Here is a 19,817-nt window from a genome sequence, read left to right as displayed (position 1 = left end):
TACTAACAGGTCTGTGGAATCACACAAATAAGTTATTACAAACAGTGTAGAGAGCAGTGTCGTTTGTGACAGTAATTTTAAAGAAGAATAAAGTCTATGAATCCAGACTTATCTATCCCAAATTTATCCAGAATGAGAATGTGTGGTTGAGATTGAGTTTGTGTAGTGTAGTGTAGGGTCTATATGTAAAATAAATTTAAACCATAAAATGACAATTATTAATAATTTTTGATTGGTTAGGTCTGAATTTATAATATTATTATTTTGAGAATGGGAGTTCTAATTAAGCACAGTACCTATTCATAAGTTTGTTTTCTTTGGTGAATATAAAGGGGGAACCTATTTCTCATTTTAAGTGTACCCAATTCACAACTCTACTTTGCGTTTGGAGAGAGGAAGAAAAGGAGAGGGAAAATGGGAGACCAAAAGCAAAGTAGTTGTGGAATGTTGAGTCTCATCTTCACTAAAGTAAAACCTTACTTGGCTATGGTCTCCCTGCAGTTTGGATATGCAGGCATGTACATCATCACCATGGTTTCTTTGAAGCGTGGAATGAGCAATTTTATACTCGTTGTCTATCGTCATGCTGTTGCCACTCTCGTTATTGCTCCATTCGCACTTGTTCTTGAAAGGTCATCTTTTAATTACTCTCTCTTCCTCTAATAACACAAATTAATCACAGAATCAGACACACAATGCAAATGGACAAAAATTTATGGAGTTTGTTCTACGAAATCTTGTGTTTGTATACATTTTGTGTCTGATTTTGTGATCAGTTTCTATGTTTATTGAGTTAATAATAGTTTGTCATTGACATCGTAATAACATAACTGATTCACATCATTTGTGTTCTTTGTTTACAGGAAAATAAGGCCAAAGATGACACTCTCAGTGTTCCTAAAAATAATGGCACTCGGTTTACTAGAGTAATGTGCTAAGCACCCACTCTTTACATATAAGGATGATGTTAGAATATAGGCTTTCATGTGTGTAAAATTTTACTTTTTCACTTTTTCACTTTTTCCTAGTTCAAAACTCATGAACAAAGGTCAGTTGGGACTTTGGTTATTATTATTATTATTTTTTTTTTAAAATCCTAGCTCTTAATTTAGACATTTACGTAAACAAAATTCAATCAAAAAACCAGACAAATTTTTTTCATGTAGAGCAGGGTTCATGCATTTGTAGACCCAATTTCATAGAAGCACAACCATTAGGAAAATTATTTTATGATCTGGTACTATAAATTGTTTTTTGTGAAAACTCTTAAATATATTTTTATAGATGCATGGTGGTAAGAAAATCATACAAACCTTTTAAAAAAAGAAAGAAAGAAAAATAATTAAAATAAATAAAACCAAGAAAGTGTCTAAAATGTTATGCTAACAGCACTGTATTCATTCTGGATAGGCCTACATATTCTATCACAATAAATGCAATTTTGACACTTTTTTTGTCAATTTTTTATGAATCCGTAATATTACTACTAATTGGTAAGAACATGTGTTTCTGCATGTTATCACCTTTTGCCGACATTTTTTTAGAAAGTGTTAAACAATAAGGATTTTTATACATAAAGTTTATACATAATAGTATGAGAATAATATTTTTATGAGGCAAAATTTCACTTCAGAGGTAATTTGAAAAATAATTGCAAATAAGTAATAAATTTTATAAATATTAATAACTAAAAACATAAACTTTTTCATGAATTTGTAATAATTTTCTGAAATTACCACTAATCTGTAATTTCCCCTTTTTACAACTCTAGAATCATTTTCTTTTTGGCTTCTTTTCTCTTTTTTTATAGGGGTGTGGGCTCTTATTATATTTTAGAGGGGAAAAAAAAAAAACACTTTTACTGCTATTGGAGGTGCTTCAAGTTTGGAATTTGATAAAATTGGCTAATGTTTTTTTCTTTTTTTTTTTTTTTGGATTAATAGGCCAGTAATTGATCAGAACTTATACTACTTGGGGTTGAAGAACACATCAGCAACATTTGCATCTGCAGTTGTCAATGTCCTCCCTGCCCTAACCTTTATCATGGCAATAATTTTCAGGTAAAACTTTCATCATTGTATATATATTATGTACTACTTCTTAATAATGAGGATAAAGTTATATGTAGCGGCCTATCACCTGAAAGCATAAAATACAAAATAATTGGCACCAGAATAAATTTTGGTTTATATAAAAGTTGTACAGAATGAGAGACAAAAAAATAGGGTATGCACGTAGGTCCTACATATTTAAATTCCACTCATTTGTCTCTCACATGTCTCAATATGTAGTAGAATCACAACATGTTTTAGCTAGAAATGTGACCAGAATAGCTATTTAGACTTAATCTCAAGGTGGAATGGAGGTAAGAGGAGACGGATGGATTCCAGTATTTCGCAGGAAAGCAAGGGTGTCCAGGAGATCTCAAGATATTCACACCGTTTTTGTGGATAATCTACCGGAGACTTTAGATCCTAAGGGACTGTTCTCACTGTTCTCAAAGTTTGGAGTAGTAATGGATGTTTACATCCCGATCAAGAGGAGAAAGGCAACAAGCTCACGCTTTGGTTTTGTCAGATATAATTGTCCAGTCGCGGCGAAAGTGGCTATTCAAAAGGCGCATGGCACTTGGTGTGACAATCGCGAGATCAAGGCAAAGATGGCGCAGTTCAGCAAAGCCCAAAGCAACCTCGGGCAGCAGCGGACACTGCAGAGAGGCGTAGGCAATACAACTCATAGAAATCACGTCAGTATGCCCAGTATGCGGAATACTGTACAAAGTTATGCCGATGTGGTGACTGGTACAAGGACTGCAAAGGACGAAAGGTTAGTAATTAAAGCTGAGGAATATGGGAATAGGTGGCTGCACGAGAGCCTAGTTGCCAAACTCAAGCCTTTCTGCCTTGTATCAGACTTCAAAATAGAAGTGGCAAACAGGCATGGACCCGACGCTCATGTTAGAGACATTGGAGGCAAATCGGTGATTCTCTCTTTCAAATCAAAAGAGGCAATGCTTAGCGCAAGGAAGGAGCTGGAACTTTGGACCCACGAATGGTGTGAGTTCTTAACACATTGGACCAAGGACACAGTCATTGAGCATGAAAGGGAGGTATGGATTAGCTGTTATGGAGTACCCCTCAATCTCTGGAACTCTACCAATTTCAAGAGTATTGGCATGCTATGGGGTGATGTCATTGCGATTGATAGAAGCACACTTGATATGTCACACCTTTGCTGTGGTAAAGTCAAAATAGCAACCAAAGTAATGGAATGCATTAACCAAGTGATTGCTCTGGATTGCAAAGGCACACTTCACCAGATCCGAGTTTGTGAAGAGCAAGTAGTCGTCATTGAAAACCCAAGCTTCTCTAATATTCATTTGCAGGAGGCCTCTTCTGTTAATGCAAGCAGGGGGGATGAGCACTATGTTGACAATGGTGTAATCCTCAGGGAAGAAGATGATGAGGTGGCAATGACTGCTGAGGTGGAGCCTGTAAGGAACTCTGGCGGTGGCGTGTGTATACAAGGAGCATTAAAGGAAAAGGAGTTGTCGGGTAATGATAGTCTGATGGCTATCTCTGTAGTAAAGGAGACGGCTCGGGACTTGGAGAAGACGAGTAGTGGAGACGCATGCTTGAGGAATGAGACAACCATGTCAGACAACAACGGCATTGCTGCAGATTGTGAAAACCGATTAGTTGATGGGCTTATCTCTACCCCTGGCTTTGTGAAAAGCGTCAGTGGGTCTGTTTTACCCCAGCCCAGTGTGAATCTGGAGGTGTTTCTAGGCCCAGTCCAGTTTGTTCATTCAAACCCCACCATGCCTCTATTAGTCCATGGGCCTAATAGGGTGGACCTAATACCCTGTCATGTTATAAGCAGAGCCGACCCAACCGTCTCTGGGTTGCATCAACCCGTAGCAGCTGCTCCCTTAATACAATCAAGCCTAAAGGGGGGGACTACTACAGCAGCAGAGGTTAGCAGTTATCACTCTGCAGCAAAGCCACACCCTTCGAAAGCTCCAAAGAAATCAAAGGCCAAGGCAAATGGAGGTGCAAGATTTAACAAGGGCGTGCTTCTCAGAGCTGTCACTAAGGCACTGTCAGACTCCATCTCTTTGAGTAGTTGCTCGAGCAAAGGTAGATTCCTTCTAAATGAGGCACAAGCCACCTTACAAATTGGCAATCTTCTTGGCATTAATTGTGAAGGAAAAGAGGCCGAAGTTATTGAGAAGATCATGGAGCTTGAAACCCAAGATCTGGAAAGGAGGAAGCAGCTTGATGCTGCTAAAAAATCCTGATCCTGCAAGCCTAGGTGGTTTGGGAGCCTCAGTTTGTTTATCAATGAAGTTACTCTCTTGGAACATTAGAGGGTTGGGAAATCCGGAGAAAAGAAGGAAATTAAAGGAGCTTCTTAGAGCAAGAAAAGTAGATATTGTTTTAATTCAGGAGACCAAGAAGGCAGAGATTTCAGAATCATTTGTTAGATCCTTATGGCCTGGGGACCAAATGGAGTTCATGGCTGTTGACGCAGTAGGGAATGCAGGTGGGCTGTTGTGTATTTGGAAACCTGAGGTTTTCTCTTTGTCAGATTGTTGTTGCAGCAAGAATTTCATTTTGCTCTCAGGTATCACTTCTCTAAACTTTAGCTGTATTATTGTCAATGTTTACGCTTCTAATGATTTGCTGAAAAGGAGGAGACTGTGGGAACTATTATGCACTCTTAGAACCACCTTCACTCATCCTTGGTGTATTGGGGGTGATTTCAATGAAGTCAAAAGTATAGGGGAAAGGAAGGGTTGTGTCAGAAGGGATGTGGGGATGAAGGACTTCGGCAATTTTATTGACAAAATTGGAGGGGTAGACTTACCAATGTTGGGCAGACGATACACCTGGGGTAGTTCCCAGGATGGTGATAGGTGGAGCAGAATTGATAGGTTCATTTTAAATCCTGAGTGGCTTGAATCTTTTAGGTTCAAACTTTGGGGTTTGCCTAGATCTTTGTCTGATCACTGTCCTCTATTGCTAATGGAGGACGAGAGGGTTTGGGGTCCTAAACCCTTTAGATTTATAAACTCTTGGGCGATGCACACCAGCTTTTATCATACAGTGAAGCAAAACTGGGAGCACTTAAATTTGGAGGGCTGGGCAGGTTACATCCTCAAGAAGAAGCTCCAAGCTCTTAAATTGTGTCTGACAAAATGGAATAAGGAGGTATTTGGTAACATCAAGGAAAATCTCCAGGAGAAGGAAGCTGAACTTCACTCATGGGACTTGCTAGCTGAGGTTAGATCTCTCCAAGTTGATGAATCTGCTAGAAGGATGGAATTACTAGGGGAAGTTTGGAAATTGAGAAAGATGGATGAGAGACTTTGGTTACAGAAATCTAGGCTTAACTGGTCATTGAAAGGTGATAAGAACACCAGGTTCTTCCACATTACTGCCACAAACAGACATAACAGAAATTCTCTTGATTCAATCGAAGTCAATGGGATCTCAGTGGTGCAACCTGTTGAAATCAAAACTGCTGTGATGAACCATTTCAAATTACTCTACTCAGAGCAATGGAAGTGTAGGCCTAAACTGGGAGGCCATTTTAACTCCATTAACTTGCCCAATAATGCATCAACCCTGCTCGAAAGTGTCTTCTCGGAAGAGGAAGTTTGGGCTGCTATTAAGGACTGTGATGGCAACAAAGCCCCAGGGCCGGACGGCTTTAACCTGTCCTGCTTCCAAAAATGCTGGAAGTTTATGAAACATGACATTTTAAACTTTATGAAAGAATTTCATGAGAACAGTACTTTGGCCAGGGGTCTTAATTGCTCTTTTGTGAGTCTTATCCCCAAGAAGGATAATCCTGTATCTCTGTCTGACTTCAGGCCCATCAGCTTGATTAATTCCATATACAAAATCCTTTCCAAGGTTCTAACCAAGAGACTGAAGCTTGTTTTGCCTATCATTGTGAATGAAGCACAATCTGCATTCATTGGAGGTAGAAATATAATGGATGGGGTGCTAATTGCTAATGAGATTGTCGATTGGTGGAAAAAATCAAATAAGCAAGGGGTGATCATCAAGCTTGACTTTGAAAAAGCATTTGACACGGTGAATTGGGAGTTCTTATTTGATTTGCTCGCAAAGTTTGGTTTTGGTTCAAAATGGCTGGGCTGGATGAAAACTTGCTTAACAACTACAAGTATTTCCATCCTTGTCAATGGCTCTCCTACTGATGAAATCCAACCGGAAAGAGGTCTCAGACAGGGCGATCCACTCTCACCCTTCCTGTTCAATATTGTAGCAGAGGGGTTGAATATCTTACTTTCAAGAGCCAAGGTTATGGGCTTAATTAAAGGTGCCAATGTTGGAACTAATGGGCTAGAATTCACTCACCTGCAATTTGCTGATGACACCATTCTCTTTTGCGAGGCGGATTCAATGGAAATCACAACTTTAAAGAGGATACTTAGATGTTTCGAGATTATGTCAGGCCTGAAAATTAACTTCCACAAAAGTGTTGTTTGTGGTATTGGAATCTCGGAGACTTTAGTCAATGACTTCTCATCAAAACTGAACTGTCTCACTCAGAAGCTTCCTTTGAAGTATCTTGGTCTTCCACTTGGTGCCAGTCCTAGAAGGAAAGCTACCTGGAAACCTGTTCTGGATAAATTTAAAAGTAAGCTTTCTGGTTGGAAAAAATGACTTTTATCGTTTGCTGGTAGACTCACTCTTATTAAGTCAGTTTTATCAAACCTCCCAATCTTCTACCTTTCCCTATTTAAAATGCCAAAGGGTGTAATCAAAGAGGTGGATAAAATTCAAGCTTCCTTTCTGTGGGGCGACACCGAGGTCAAAAGAAAGGTCCACTTGGTCAATTGGAAGGTTGTCTCAATGTCAAAAAATCAAGGAGGATTAGGTGTTCGAAGCTTGGGTCAAGTTAATGAGTGTTTACTTGCTAAATGGTGGTGGAGGTTTTGTAATGAAAAACAAGCCCTATGGAGAAGATTGATCTGCTGCAAGTACAGCAGCAGATCCGGTAGTTGGTTTCACTCTCAAGGTACTATTACTAATTGCTCTTGGATCTGGAAGGACATTATGGGTTTAGCTGCTGACAACCCTACCTTGCTCAACTTTTTCTTGGCTAACTCAGAATTGGTTGTAGGTAATGGGGCCAATATCTCATTCTGGAAGGATGGTTGGCTACGTGGTGACTGTCTTCAATCCCTCTTTCCTAGACTATTTTGTCTTTCTTCTGATAAGGATGGTTCTCTTAAAGACTTCATGGATAGAAAAAGTAGCTACCCCAACTGGAACTTAACCTTTAGGAGACCTCTGTTGGCTTGGGAAGAGGAGGAAGTCCAAAATTTGCAAGCCCTACTGGGCAATGGGCCATTATTAAGGCATGAGGTGGAGGATGGTATGAGATGGAAAGCTTCGAATCAGGGTGCCTTTAGATCACGTGACTTATTCTGTTGGTTGCAGTCTAATAGAGGTCCAGTTGTGCCCATGCCTAAACTTATCTGGAATAACATCGCACCACCAAAAGTTCAATTTTTTTCTTGGCTGGCTTGGAAAGGCAGAATCAAAACATCTGTGTTCCTTCATAGCATTGGCGTTCTTAGAGGTGAGGCCGTTACTCATTGTCACTTTTGCAGAGAAGAACCTGAGTCCCTTAACCATGTTTTACTCCTTTGCCCCTTTACCTGGAAAATTTGGTCTGACATTATAGATTGGTGGGGTTTTCTCTGGGTATGCCCGGGCTCTGTGGTGGCCTTACTTGATTGGTGGAGTGGCACCAAAATCAGAAAGAAGGAACTCCAAATATGGAGAGCCTTACCACTTGCTGTTTTATGGTCAATTTGGAAGCTCAGGAACGACTGTGTGTTCAATAGTGCCCAACCTAACTCCCTGCAGCTTTGTGAGCTTATCAAGATTCGAGTTGCCATTTGGTTGAAGAGTCACTCTATTGGGAACTCTTGCTCTTATTCCATCCATGATTTTATATTTAACTTCAACCAGACCAGGAGGTGCCTCTGATGATTTTTGATTCTGTCAACTGCTCTGTGTGTGTGTCCTGCTTCTGTGTTCTGCCTCTGGGGCACTTGTCTTCTGTGTTCTGCTCTGAGTTCTGTTTTGCTTCTGTGTTCTGCTCTGTGTGTTGGTCTGCAGCTGTGTGCTCCAAGAGTCTGGTTGCTTGCTTTGTGCTCTAGTCTGCAGTTGTGTGCCCCAGTGTGCTCCCTTGGAATTTCACTGTTGGTCTGCTTTTTTGGAAGGCTGATGCTGGTCTGATCTGTCTGATGGTTTCGTATCAGTTTGAAGAATTTTATTGTTTGCTGTTGCAGATGCACATAGGTGTTTGGCTGGTCTGATTTGCAGCTGTGTGCTCTAGTGTGCAGATTGTTAGTGATGCTCAATGCTTGGGTTGTATCAGTTTGAAGATTTTGCTCATTGTTGTTTCATGTTTAGTGCCTGGTTGGGTCTCTGCCTGGTTGTGTCCACATAGCATTGGTTTGGTTTTTGAGCAGTCCATCATCCAACTCCATGCTCTTCTTGGCAACAGTTGCAGATGCTGTGATGTTGCACAGATTTTGCAGATTATAGAGAGATTTGGATGGTAAGCTGGTCCTTGCAGATTGATAGTGATGCTGGTCTGATGCTCTGCAGGAGGAATGGTCTGATTTATCATTTTGCTGTAGCTGCTGGTGTGTGGATTGTATCATGTTGCTTTAGGTGGATTGTATCAAGCTTGGTTTTCTTTTTTCTTTTCCCTTTCTTTTGCTTTCCTTTGATTGGTTTCTCGCCAATCTTGGGTCAAGTGCTAGCAGATGATTTTGCTTCCTTTGCGGTGCCAACCTAGTTGGGATGGTTAAGGCTAGCGGTGATGCTTTTGCACTTCCCTCTTTATTGATGCTTGTTCTTTGCTTGTTCTGCTTTCTTCATCAATAAAATTCTCTTTGCTTATCAAAAAAATGTCTCAATATGTAAAATTTGAGTTGAACTTTGGTATAGAAATTTTATGGACAAATTATACTTGTGATCCTTCTTATAATTTGTCTTTTGTATCAATTTAATCTCTATAATTTCAATTGTATTAATCTTTTTTTCATCCAATTTCTTAATATATGTCAAGAAATTGAAATTATAGAGCATTTCAAATTAAATATCAACCCCTCAATTACAAGAGTGAATAAATTTTTGCCCCTTTAATTCCAGATCCAAATTTTAAAGAGTTAGTGCATCTCCAACGGTGAACTTCTTTTTTCACCAGATTTGAGTAAAAAATACTCATTTTACCAAATCTGATATCACTAGCTCCAATGGTGCATCAAATCCCAATTGGGTCAACCGATTGATCGACCGGTAAGCGTAAATATTTTTTTTTTATATCAGCTTTAAACGCTATTCTGCAAAGATGAAACAATTAGGTAGGTTCAATGATGAAACAATTGCAAGAATTGATGAAACAATGTCAAATGCTTTCTGTAAAGAAAATTGAAAAGAGGAAAATAAATGTTGGTGCAACCGACGACGACGTTGAAGGAAAAAGTTGGTTCAATGAGAGAGAGAGCCTTAAAATGTGAAACAATGTCAGATGAAGTACTTTTGATGAGCCTTAAAATGTTGTCTTTACTGTTGATAAAACAATAATTGATAAACGTTGGTTCAACGAGAGAGAGAGAGCCTTAAAATGTGAAACAATGTCAGATGAAACAATTGATGAAACAAATGTTGCTAGTGGGTTGACCGGTTCATTGGCCGGCCGGTCAATTAGTAAGGCAAAATAATTTTTTTTTTTTTTTTTTACTTGTTTGAATCTTTTTGACCGGTTTGAACCTACATATTTTAAAGGAAATCGGTTGACCGGTTGGTCAACCGACCGGGCAACCGGCTGGTTGACCGGTTCCTCCCTCCAACGGTCACACACAGTGTTTTGATAAAATATGTATTCTGTCCTTAGTTTAATGAATCGTTTGCTGAAATTTCAATTTGATATCGATTTGGTACAACCGTTGGAGCATCAAACAGTAACTTTTTCACCAAATTTTAAATTTGATGTCAACTTTGGTAAACCGTTGGAGATGGTCTTATCAATTCAACTAAATTGTACACATGATGATCTCTGCTTCATCTTCATCAATATAATATGATATATATATATATATATATTTGTTCATGTGATGATGAATAGGTTGGAGAAAGTGAATTTGAAGAAGATACAATGTGTAGCAAAGGTGGTTGGAACAGTGATCACAGTAACAGGAGCAATGGTGATGACTTTGTATAAAGGCCCTATTGTTGATATCTTATAGTACTCCAAATCAGGAAATCACCATCATAACACCACCAATAGTACCTCTACTGATCAGCATTGGGTCATGGGGACATTCATGATCCTTGCCTGCACTTGTGGTTGGTCTGGTTTCTTCATTGTGCAAGTAAGCTCCCCTCCTCGACATTATTTACACAAAAAAAAAAAAAAAAAAAAAAAACAGCAGTGATTGGTAACTTTAAAAATAGAGGTCTACTGAGCTGGCAACTTCAAAAAAAAAAAAAAGTTAAGCCAAAATATCACATGAAGGTGGGACTCACACAGTTGCCACATCATTAGAGCAGTTCTAGAGCTCTTGCTCTGGAGCTCTGAAACATTTTTTCAAAAAAAAATAGGTTTTGAATGTTTTATGTATAGTTTTGTTACGAGCATAGAAATCAAACATACAATTGAACATAGAGTACAAATGAATGGATACAAGTAATTATTTGATCCATCTCTTTTTTCAGTCGATTACATTGAAGCAATATCCGGCAGAGCTGTCTTTGACGGCGTTAATATGCTTGATGGGCATGGTGGAAGGTGCAGCCGTGGCACTTGCTATGGAACGCGACATGAGTGCCTGGGTGGTCGGTTTTGACTCGAGACTTCTTGCTGCAGTTTATTCTGTAAGTATCATACTGTCTGATATCGACTGATATGTGACCATATGATCATGTTGATGATATCTATACATAATATAGAGTAATATAGAGTTTGATCCTGGAATTCATTTTCTTCCTGAGGGTTTAGTTTCATATGTGTTGAGTTCTTAACAAATTTGACAAGCATCTTCTTGGTGAAAAATTACCACAGAATCAATTGTGAACCAATCAATCAATTGGATGTTTTATTTATAGCACAAAAGAGATTTTATTGATAGAAAAAATGCTTTTTTTTGCTGGGGGGGGGGGTGTGGGGAACTAAAAACTGAACTTGATGATGATGAACAGGGGGTAGTTTGCTCCGGAATAGCATATTATGTGCAAGGTGTACTGAACAAGGTTCGAGGTCCGGTGTTCGTCACAGCATTCAGCCCTCTCTGCATGATCATCACCGCCATTCTCGGTGCCATCGTCTTGGCCGAAAAAATCCACCTTGGCAGGTATATATTTTGCCACAGTTTCCCGTCTTTGGATCGTCTGTTCGTTTTCTCTATTCTAACTTTATGTTCTATCCTTCTATTGTTGTCATATCGTCACAATTTGAATTTAATATAATTTATTTTTAAAATTATTAATAAATTTTTAGATTTCAACAACGACATAATAAATTTGGATTTAAATTACGGTGATGTGAAAGCAAATAAAGGGTTTTTTTTTTTTTGATCAGCAAAAAAAGAACTTTATTGATGAAAGAGGCATAGAACATGCAAAATTACATCAACAAAGCAGGGGAGTGCAGAGAGCATCATAGCTAAACTTAACAATCCCAACTAGGTTGGCACCGCAAAGAAAGCGCAATCATATGCTAGCACTCGACCCGGGATTGGTGAGAAGCCAACCAAGGGCACCCAAAAGAGGGAGCCGAAAGCAAAAAGTAAAACCTAAGAATCCAGCAGAACAACCCAACTAACAAGCAGAAACAACCCTGCAACAACAGTGACCTCAACTGATAACCTCTTCTGATATCCTCAACCCAACAACAGTAAACAGATTAACCTCTACTAATACACCTTCTAATTTGAGGGAGATTGAAGACAAAATCATGAATAGGATACTGCCACTGCTTAGAAGCTGTACTTAACCAAAGAGCCACTCTATACTTAACTAGATCAGAGAGAATCTCAACATCAGCTACTGCGTTATTGAATACGCAGTCATTTCTTTGCTTCCAAAGAGACCAAAGGGTTACAAGAGGGATACATCTCCAAATCACCTTCTCTCTCTTCTGAAACTTACCACCCTCCCACCACTGAAACAAACAATCAACTGAGCCAGGCATTGCCCAAGATAGACCCCACCAATCAAGCAAGGACGACCAAACCAACCACACAAAATGGCAATGAAGGAGCACATGTAACACCGACTCCTCATCATGCTTACAGAAGCAACACAGGGTAGAAGTTCCTCCAGGGAGGACCGCTATCTTCTGAAGGAACACAGAGGTCTTAATCTTATGCTTCCAAGCGAGCCAGCCGAAAAACTGGACTTTAGGGGGTAAAACCTTATTCCATAGCATTCTAGGAGCTCCCAGTTGATTTCCAACTCCACTGGAACAATGCTTATACAGAGAGGCTACTGAAAAGAGACCTGATGATGTGGCTGACCACTTAGGGTAATCAACTCTCTCCAACCTAAATAAGGGACCAGGAGAGATAATAGAGACCAGTCTCAGCAAATCAACTCTTTCCCATTCAAACAACTCTCTTCTGAATAATAGGTTCCACTCCCCTGAGGATGCCTTTAGATCAACAAAACGTCTAAGAGTACCTTTCTTTTCTTTTGACAAGCTGAACAGCCTAGGAAATTCAACTCTCAAACAGTGGCCATCACACCACAAATCCTCCCAAAAACTTATTCTACAGCCATCTCCCACCTGCACGCTGAAATTATTGAAAAAACACTCCAACATTGAGGGGTAAAAAGAGGCCAGTGATGTAATATCTCGCCATAATTTTGACTGCTTCCAGCTATCTCCAGAAATCGGCAACCAGCAGCACTCATCAATGTTGTACTTACTGCAAATTACTTTTCTCCACAAAGCTTTTGACTCACAAGCAAACCTCCACCACCACTTCAGTAACAAGCAGGAATTAGCAACTCTAACCTTCCTAACACCCAATCCTCCATTTTTAATACTATTGGTAACCTCCTCCCATTTGACTAGATGAACCTTCCTTTTGAGATCCGAGCCACCCCATAAAAAAGCTGCTTGGATTCTTTCAAAATCCTTAGCCACACCCTCCGGCATTCTAAATAGAGATAAGTAGTAAACTGGTAAGCAAGAGAGAGCAGACTTAATCAACACCAACCTACCCGCAAAGGACAACATTCTCCTCTTCCAACCTGCCAGCCTAGCCTTAACTTTCTCAAGAACTGGAGTCCAGGACTTCCTTTTGCTAGGACTAGCCCCCAGAGGGAGCCCAAGATAACTCAAAGGTAATGAGCCAGTCTTGCAATTCAGCTTGGCAGCAAGATCAACCAGGGCAACAGAATCCACTCCTACTCCGCAAACCACACTCTTGTGATAATTAATTTTCAACCCTGATACTAGTTCAAAGCAACGAAGGATCCTTTTAACATTGACTATTTCCCCTTCATCAGCCTCACAGAATAGGATAGAATCATCTGCAAATTGCAAATGAGACACCAGAACATCATTAGCCCCAACCTTAACACCCTTGATTAAATTCAACTCTAAAGCTCTGGACAAGAGGGCATTCAGGCATTCTGCCACAATGATGAATAGAAAGGGAGAGAGGGGGTCACCCTGCCTTAGTCCTTTTTGGGGAGAGAATTCTTCAGTTGGAGAACCATTCACAAGGACCGAAAGCCTAGCAGTGGACACACATTCCTTAATCCAAGCAATCCACCTTTCACCAAACCCGAATCTGGACAACATAGAGTAGAGGAATTCCCAATTGACAGAATCAAAGGCCTTTTCAAAATCGAGTTTCAAAATCACACCCTTCCTTTTGACTTTTTTCCACCCATCAACAACCTCATTTGCTATAAGGACTCCATCCAGAATATTCCTGCCACGAAGGAAGGCGGATTGAGCTTCGCTAATTATTTCGGGCAAAACCTTACTAAGTCGACATGATAGCACCTTTGATAAAATTTTGTACAGAGACCCTACAAGACTTATGGGCCTAAAATCTTCCAACCCCCCTGCATTCTCTTTTTTAGGCACTAAGGTTATAAAAGAGCTATTGATGCCTCTAACCAGTTTACCATGGGTATGAAATTCCTTCATAAATTGGATCACTTCCCCTTTCATCAACTTCCAATGCTTCTGAAAGCATAAAAGGTTAAACCCATCGGGGCCTGGAGCTTTGTTCCCATCGCAATTTTTTATGGCCTCCCATAGTTCTTCCTCTGCAAATTCTGCTTCTAGCATTTCGAATGCATGACTATTCCTAACAGATCTGAAAACACCATCGAGGGATGGTCTGACTTTCCAATCCTCTGAGAAATGCTTCTTAAAGTGATTACACACTTCTAGTTTAACTTCTCCAGGATCTTCAACCACCCTATCCCCAACAGTAACCGAATAGAGCCCATTCTTGCTTTGCCTACTGGTGGCCATTACATGGAAGTATCTAGTATTCTTATCCCCCTTCAAAGCCCAGTCAAGTCTCGCTTTTTGGAGCCATATCCACTCAGCCCTTCTACTTAGCTTCCAGACTTCACTATTCAGCACATTTTTCCTAGCCTTTTCCGATTCTACTAAAGCTCTTGTTTCTGCTAGCAAATCGAGCTTGTTCAACTCCTCTTCGGCATTCTTGAGTTTAGCTGAGACGTCCCCAAAAACTTCTTTATTCCAATTTCGCAAAGCCTCTCTAAGCAATTTAAGTTTGCTTTGAAGTATGAAACCAGCCCACCCATCTATTCTTGCCTCCTTCCAAACTTTCTCGAAAAAAGTTGAGAACTGATGGTGTAATAGCCAGGCATTGATGAATCTAAAAGGTCTAGGGCCCCAGTCCCTCTCCTCCTCCATGAGGATTAAAGGGCAGTGATCTGATAAAATTCTAGGCAAACCCCACAAGTTGAGTTTAAAAACTTCTAACCATTCAGGATTTACTAGGAACCTATCTAGCTTGCTCCACTTAACCCCTTCTTGTGCGCTGCACCAAGTATACTTCCTTCCCAGCAAAGGTACTTCAGACAATTCACATGACTCAATGAAGCTATTAAAATCCAGCATACCCTTGTGCCTTCTCGAGCAGCCTATCCTCTCACCCACACATCTGATTTCATTGAAGTCGCCACCAAGACACCAGGGCTTAGAGGAAGCAGATTTCAACCTTTCCAGAGTGTCCCAGAGCTTCCTTCTCCTATCCACTACATTAGGAGCATATACATTAACTAAGACACATTCAAAGGAATTAAGAATAGTACCTGAAAGTAGTATAAAGCTCCTATTACAGCAGCAATCTGAAAGTTGAAAAGTCCCTGGGTCCCAAATGCATAGCAAACCTCCTGAATTCCCATCTGAATCTACATACGTGTAATCCATTCTGGCTTTTGGCCATAGGCTTTAACATCTATCTCAGTACAGCTTGATAACTTGGTCTCTTGGAGGAGGACAATATCAATTTTTCTATCTATAATCATGCTTCTAATCTTACCTTTTTTCTCCCTTCTACCCAATCCTCTGCAATTCCATGATAGAATCTTCATTAGAAGAAAAATCTAACGCTGAAACCTCTGTAGGCAGAGCCCAACTCACGACTGCTGGCACTCTCTCATCCGCCCCATGTCCTTCAATTCCATTTCTGAAATCTTCCTTAAGGCCTCCTCTTCTTTCCCTTCATAATTAATCCCTAACAGCCTCCCCATTTGAAGAGTAGCACAAGCTTCTTCCCGGATTGATCTCTCTTCCCCTGCGCTGCTGCCAGACGAAGTGGAGGGCACAGAAGTTGCCACTGCCGGCCTGAAAATGCCTCCCTTGGACCCTTTCTTACTAGCTGATGCTGTTATTTGGTTCATACTTCTAACAAACCCAGAAAAACCACTGATTTGCTTTTGATTGTGATGCCCCAAATTCTTTTTCTCGCCCCTCCTTCCATTGCCCTTCGAGCTTTCCTTCTCTTTTAGCATAGCCTTCCTCAGTTTAGACTGACTGGGTTCGGTGTATAACACAATAGGCCTACTCTTAATGGATTCCTCATTGGGCTTATTTGCCCCGGTCTTATTTGGTGGACATAGCTCAGGGTTTGGCCTAACCACAGCCTCTGGAGGCCCACAATTTATTGTTCGAGTTTGGCCCAAAAAGACCTCTAAGTTGATACCAGGCCTAGCAACACCCGAACCACTACAACTTTTTAGAAAACCTGGTGAATGCACCTGACCCTCCTCCTTTTGATAATCCTCATTTGCCTTTCCGAAGTCTTGCAGTGTGGCGTGTGAATATACCTGACCCTCCTCCTGTTGATAAGCCTCGATTACACCCTTGTCAGGGCTTCCCAGCACCATCCTTGCCTCTTCCTCACCAGCACCGGTTACCTTTTCGAGATCGTGCAGTGAGTCATCAACTGCCGAAGCATGCAGTAGCCCATTCACTTCGTCCAGCTCAACCTCTTTCCTTATCTGATATGTGTCGCTAACATGGTCCAGCTCATTTCTTCTTGCCACTTCAGCAACTGACTCAGCTGCCCCGTCATACCTCTGCACCTTCTCCTCACCGAGTTTGCCTTGAAGCCCCTGGGCGGTATTGTTGAAGAAACCAGACTCTGCATCATGATGAATCTTGCATTTGCACACCTCTCTCACTACTTCAGACACCACCCTTTGCTCCTCGCACACTCTTATTGAATGGAGCTTCCCTTTACACTTTAGAGTGATGACTTTATTAATAAGTTCCATACTTTTTGTTGCAACTCTGACCTTTGCACTTCTGAATGAGGTCGGGTTGCTAACATCACCTTCAAAGTTAAGGACTTCACCCCACAAGCTACCAATCTTCTTCAACGTACTGCTATTCCAGAGGTTAAGGGGAATGCCATAACAGCTTAGCCACACCCCCCTCTCCTGGTCCAAATTTAGACCAGCAATCCATTCAGTAATAAACTCACTCCATTCATGGATCCAAGGGTATAACAGTGGCATCTTAGACGTCTTCTGATCCTTAGAATCGAACGTTACAACTACATCTCTGCCACCCACCTCTCTTACCAAAACCTCACCCACTCCTTGTATTTTTAACTCCTCTTTCAACTCTTGAGCACATCGATTCGTTTTGAGGCGTATAATAATACTCTCGTACAACCATCCATTACCCACCTCATCAACTTCCACTATAATGCTACCCCTATCTTGAATGGTCTTGTCAACAACTACTTCTGCAAAGGATCTATGGTCCCTCAACTGAAACACATTCCTATCACCTCCTGTATTATAGAACCTGCGATTAGTAAGACCTTCCACCGGATTATGAGGATTGACCCTTGGCCTAGCTCGCTCATTCCTGTACTCAGCACTCTTTACTTCCAAGGCCTTATCGTCAACCCACAAACCATTAGCTTTTTGGATTGCCATTTCCATGGCCACAGGGCAGTCAAACCTGACAAAACCAAACCTTGAGTTCTTCACCTTGCGCCTCTTCTGTGGAATAAAGACATCTTTAACAATACCGAACTTCATAAACAACTTATACAACCCTTTCGGATCCATGGAATTAGGGATGTCATCCACAAAGACTGTGAATAGGCCCTCGCTTGGCCCATGATTTCTGGTATCTTGACGTCCACGACGGTTAAGCACCGGAACCCACCCTCCTTGTTGCATTCTCAATTCTGTAGGCTGTAAGAGTTCTTGGAAAGTTATCCAAACACCTGTATGACCAAACAAGGGGTTGATAGGACATGCGTGCTGGATTATTAGATGATCACACCGGCTTCCTCTTTCAAAAACAGGGAGCACCCACTTTGACCAAATCACAATTTTTCAAACAATAATGTACCTATTTATACCCCAAATTGAATACACTTTTCCTCATCTACAAACTTCCAATCCTACAAATTTTTCCCATCACAACAATGGCTTTCCAATCACACATACTACTTTCCTGTCTCCCAATTATCACATTTTACATTCTTCTCGCAACTCCTTGCGCAACTGCACTAAACTTCAATATGGCCAAAATCGGACCCAAAAATCTCAACGTCGACATAACCACCAATGGAGACGCTTACATCTCCTCCAATGGCGTCCACCTCGCGGCAGACAAGTACGATACCAACTTAAATTACAAAGCCGGCAAAGCTACCTACGTCAAACCGCTTCACCTCTATGACAGTTATTCCGGCAAGTTGAACGACTTCACCACCTATTTCTCCTTCGTGATTGATTCGGATGGACGTTAAAAGCAAATAAAGGGTTGGGATTAAGAATGGAAGCCAGAGGATCCCAAACTGTATTTCTCCCTCAAAATCACCTCACAAACTCATGTCATGTTATTAGTGGCTTTGGTCCAGTCCAAGATCGGACTGGACCGTGCTGTTGGGCCCATGGGGGGCCATCACGGGTTCCGTTTTAATAATTCGAACCGTTCAATGTGTAGAACTCGTCGAATACTATATGCCTGTAAAAAATTACCTAAAGGGTCCCTAGCCCAATTAACTAAACGGTCCAGTTGCAAGATTGTGGGCAAATTTTGGGCTCATTTTTAGTAATCCAAATGTTCATCTTTCAACATCCCACGAGTAGATCAATCATGTAAGAAAATTTGTCATAAAAAAATAAATAAATAAATAAATAAAAATAAAAATAAATTAGACAAGTATTATTTCAAAAATAGACTACCTATTTTGTATGACAATTGTGACCAAATCGCATAATTACTAATATCTTATCAACCTCATTTTTATATGAATAATTTATTTAACGAGTACTAAAAAATAGACAATTTAAATAACTGTAATACATTTGAGGGGGCTCACAACCCCCTTAACTAGTCTCTCGAATCCAATTATCCAGGGAAGCCCCTCTTCCATTTAGAAATTAGGAAATTGACATGATTTACATTATTTGAATCTTATCCCAAAAAAATTAAATAAATAAATAATTGTACAGATTATTGAACATGTTTTGCTAAAGATTGTAACTGATTATTAATTCAATTAATTGACAATGTTGTTTGGTTGTTGATTTGATTGGTTGTGATCTCAGTTTAATTGGAGCAATCATAATAGTGTTTGGACTATACTCAGTGGTGTGGGGAAAAAGAAAAGACCCTTTAATCTCAGAAACAACGTTGACAGCCACTGAGAAAGACAAAGCCTATGCATTGCCAGTAGTTGATGCTAATAGATCAACCATTGTTGATGATACAAATGATTGTGGATTTTCTGCCAATAAGTTGAAGATTCCTGGAAAAAATTCTCTACCCCAAGAGCCATGATTCAGAATATTGCACAAATGAGAATCAAATCTCTGTCTCTCTCTCTGTATTGTTTCTAAATGATGTAACTCTTATTTTGTACTTTGAGATTCCAATGTGGCTTAAGTTAAATCATTCTCATTATGACACTTCTTTTTCGCACTCCTAAAATTTTTAAAAAATTATATATATTATATAAATAATTAATAAAATAATTTTAAATTAGAGTATTAAGGGTATGTTTGGTAACGTTTACGTTTTCAGTTTATATTTACAAAAATTTTATAAACTGATTTTTGTTTATTTTTTATTTATTTTTAGAAAAACATAAATTACAAACGCGTTTGGTAATTGACAAAATGTTTAAAAAATTTTAAAATACAAAAAAGAGTGAGAAATGGCGAGTGGTGGCAAGTGGCAGCGGAAGACGGTGGTAGAAAGTGGTGACGGTGGGTAGTGGGTGGTGG

The 19,817-nt window shown here is 40.1% G+C and overlaps 1 protein-coding gene across 1 annotated transcript; it reads left to right on the top strand.

The window, feature by feature from the left end:
* The first annotated feature begins 257 nt into the window (after positions 1 to 257).
* Positions 258 to 19,499, top strand: LOC114316038 (WAT1-related protein At4g08300). Its single transcript, XM_028262694.2, is given in 7 exon segments — positions 258 to 632; positions 864 to 926; positions 1,944 to 2,060; positions 10,186 to 10,432; positions 10,776 to 10,934; positions 11,259 to 11,410; positions 19,140 to 19,499. Coding segments are annotated over 7 exon segments (1,188 nt in total). The 5' UTR covers positions 258 to 414; the 3' UTR covers positions 19,372 to 19,499.
* The last annotated feature ends 318 nt before the right edge of the window (positions 19,500 to 19,817 follow it).

The sequence above is a fragment of the Camellia sinensis genome, chromosome 6 (assembly GCF_055761805.1).
Source record: "Camellia sinensis isolate YWXY chromosome 6, ASM5576180v1, whole genome shotgun sequence".
NCBI classification, from domain to species: Eukaryota; Viridiplantae; Streptophyta; class Magnoliopsida; order Ericales; family Theaceae; genus Camellia; species Camellia sinensis.
The sequence above is the reverse complement of the archived record's forward strand: the minus strand, read 5'-3'. Positions and strand labels throughout refer to the sequence as shown.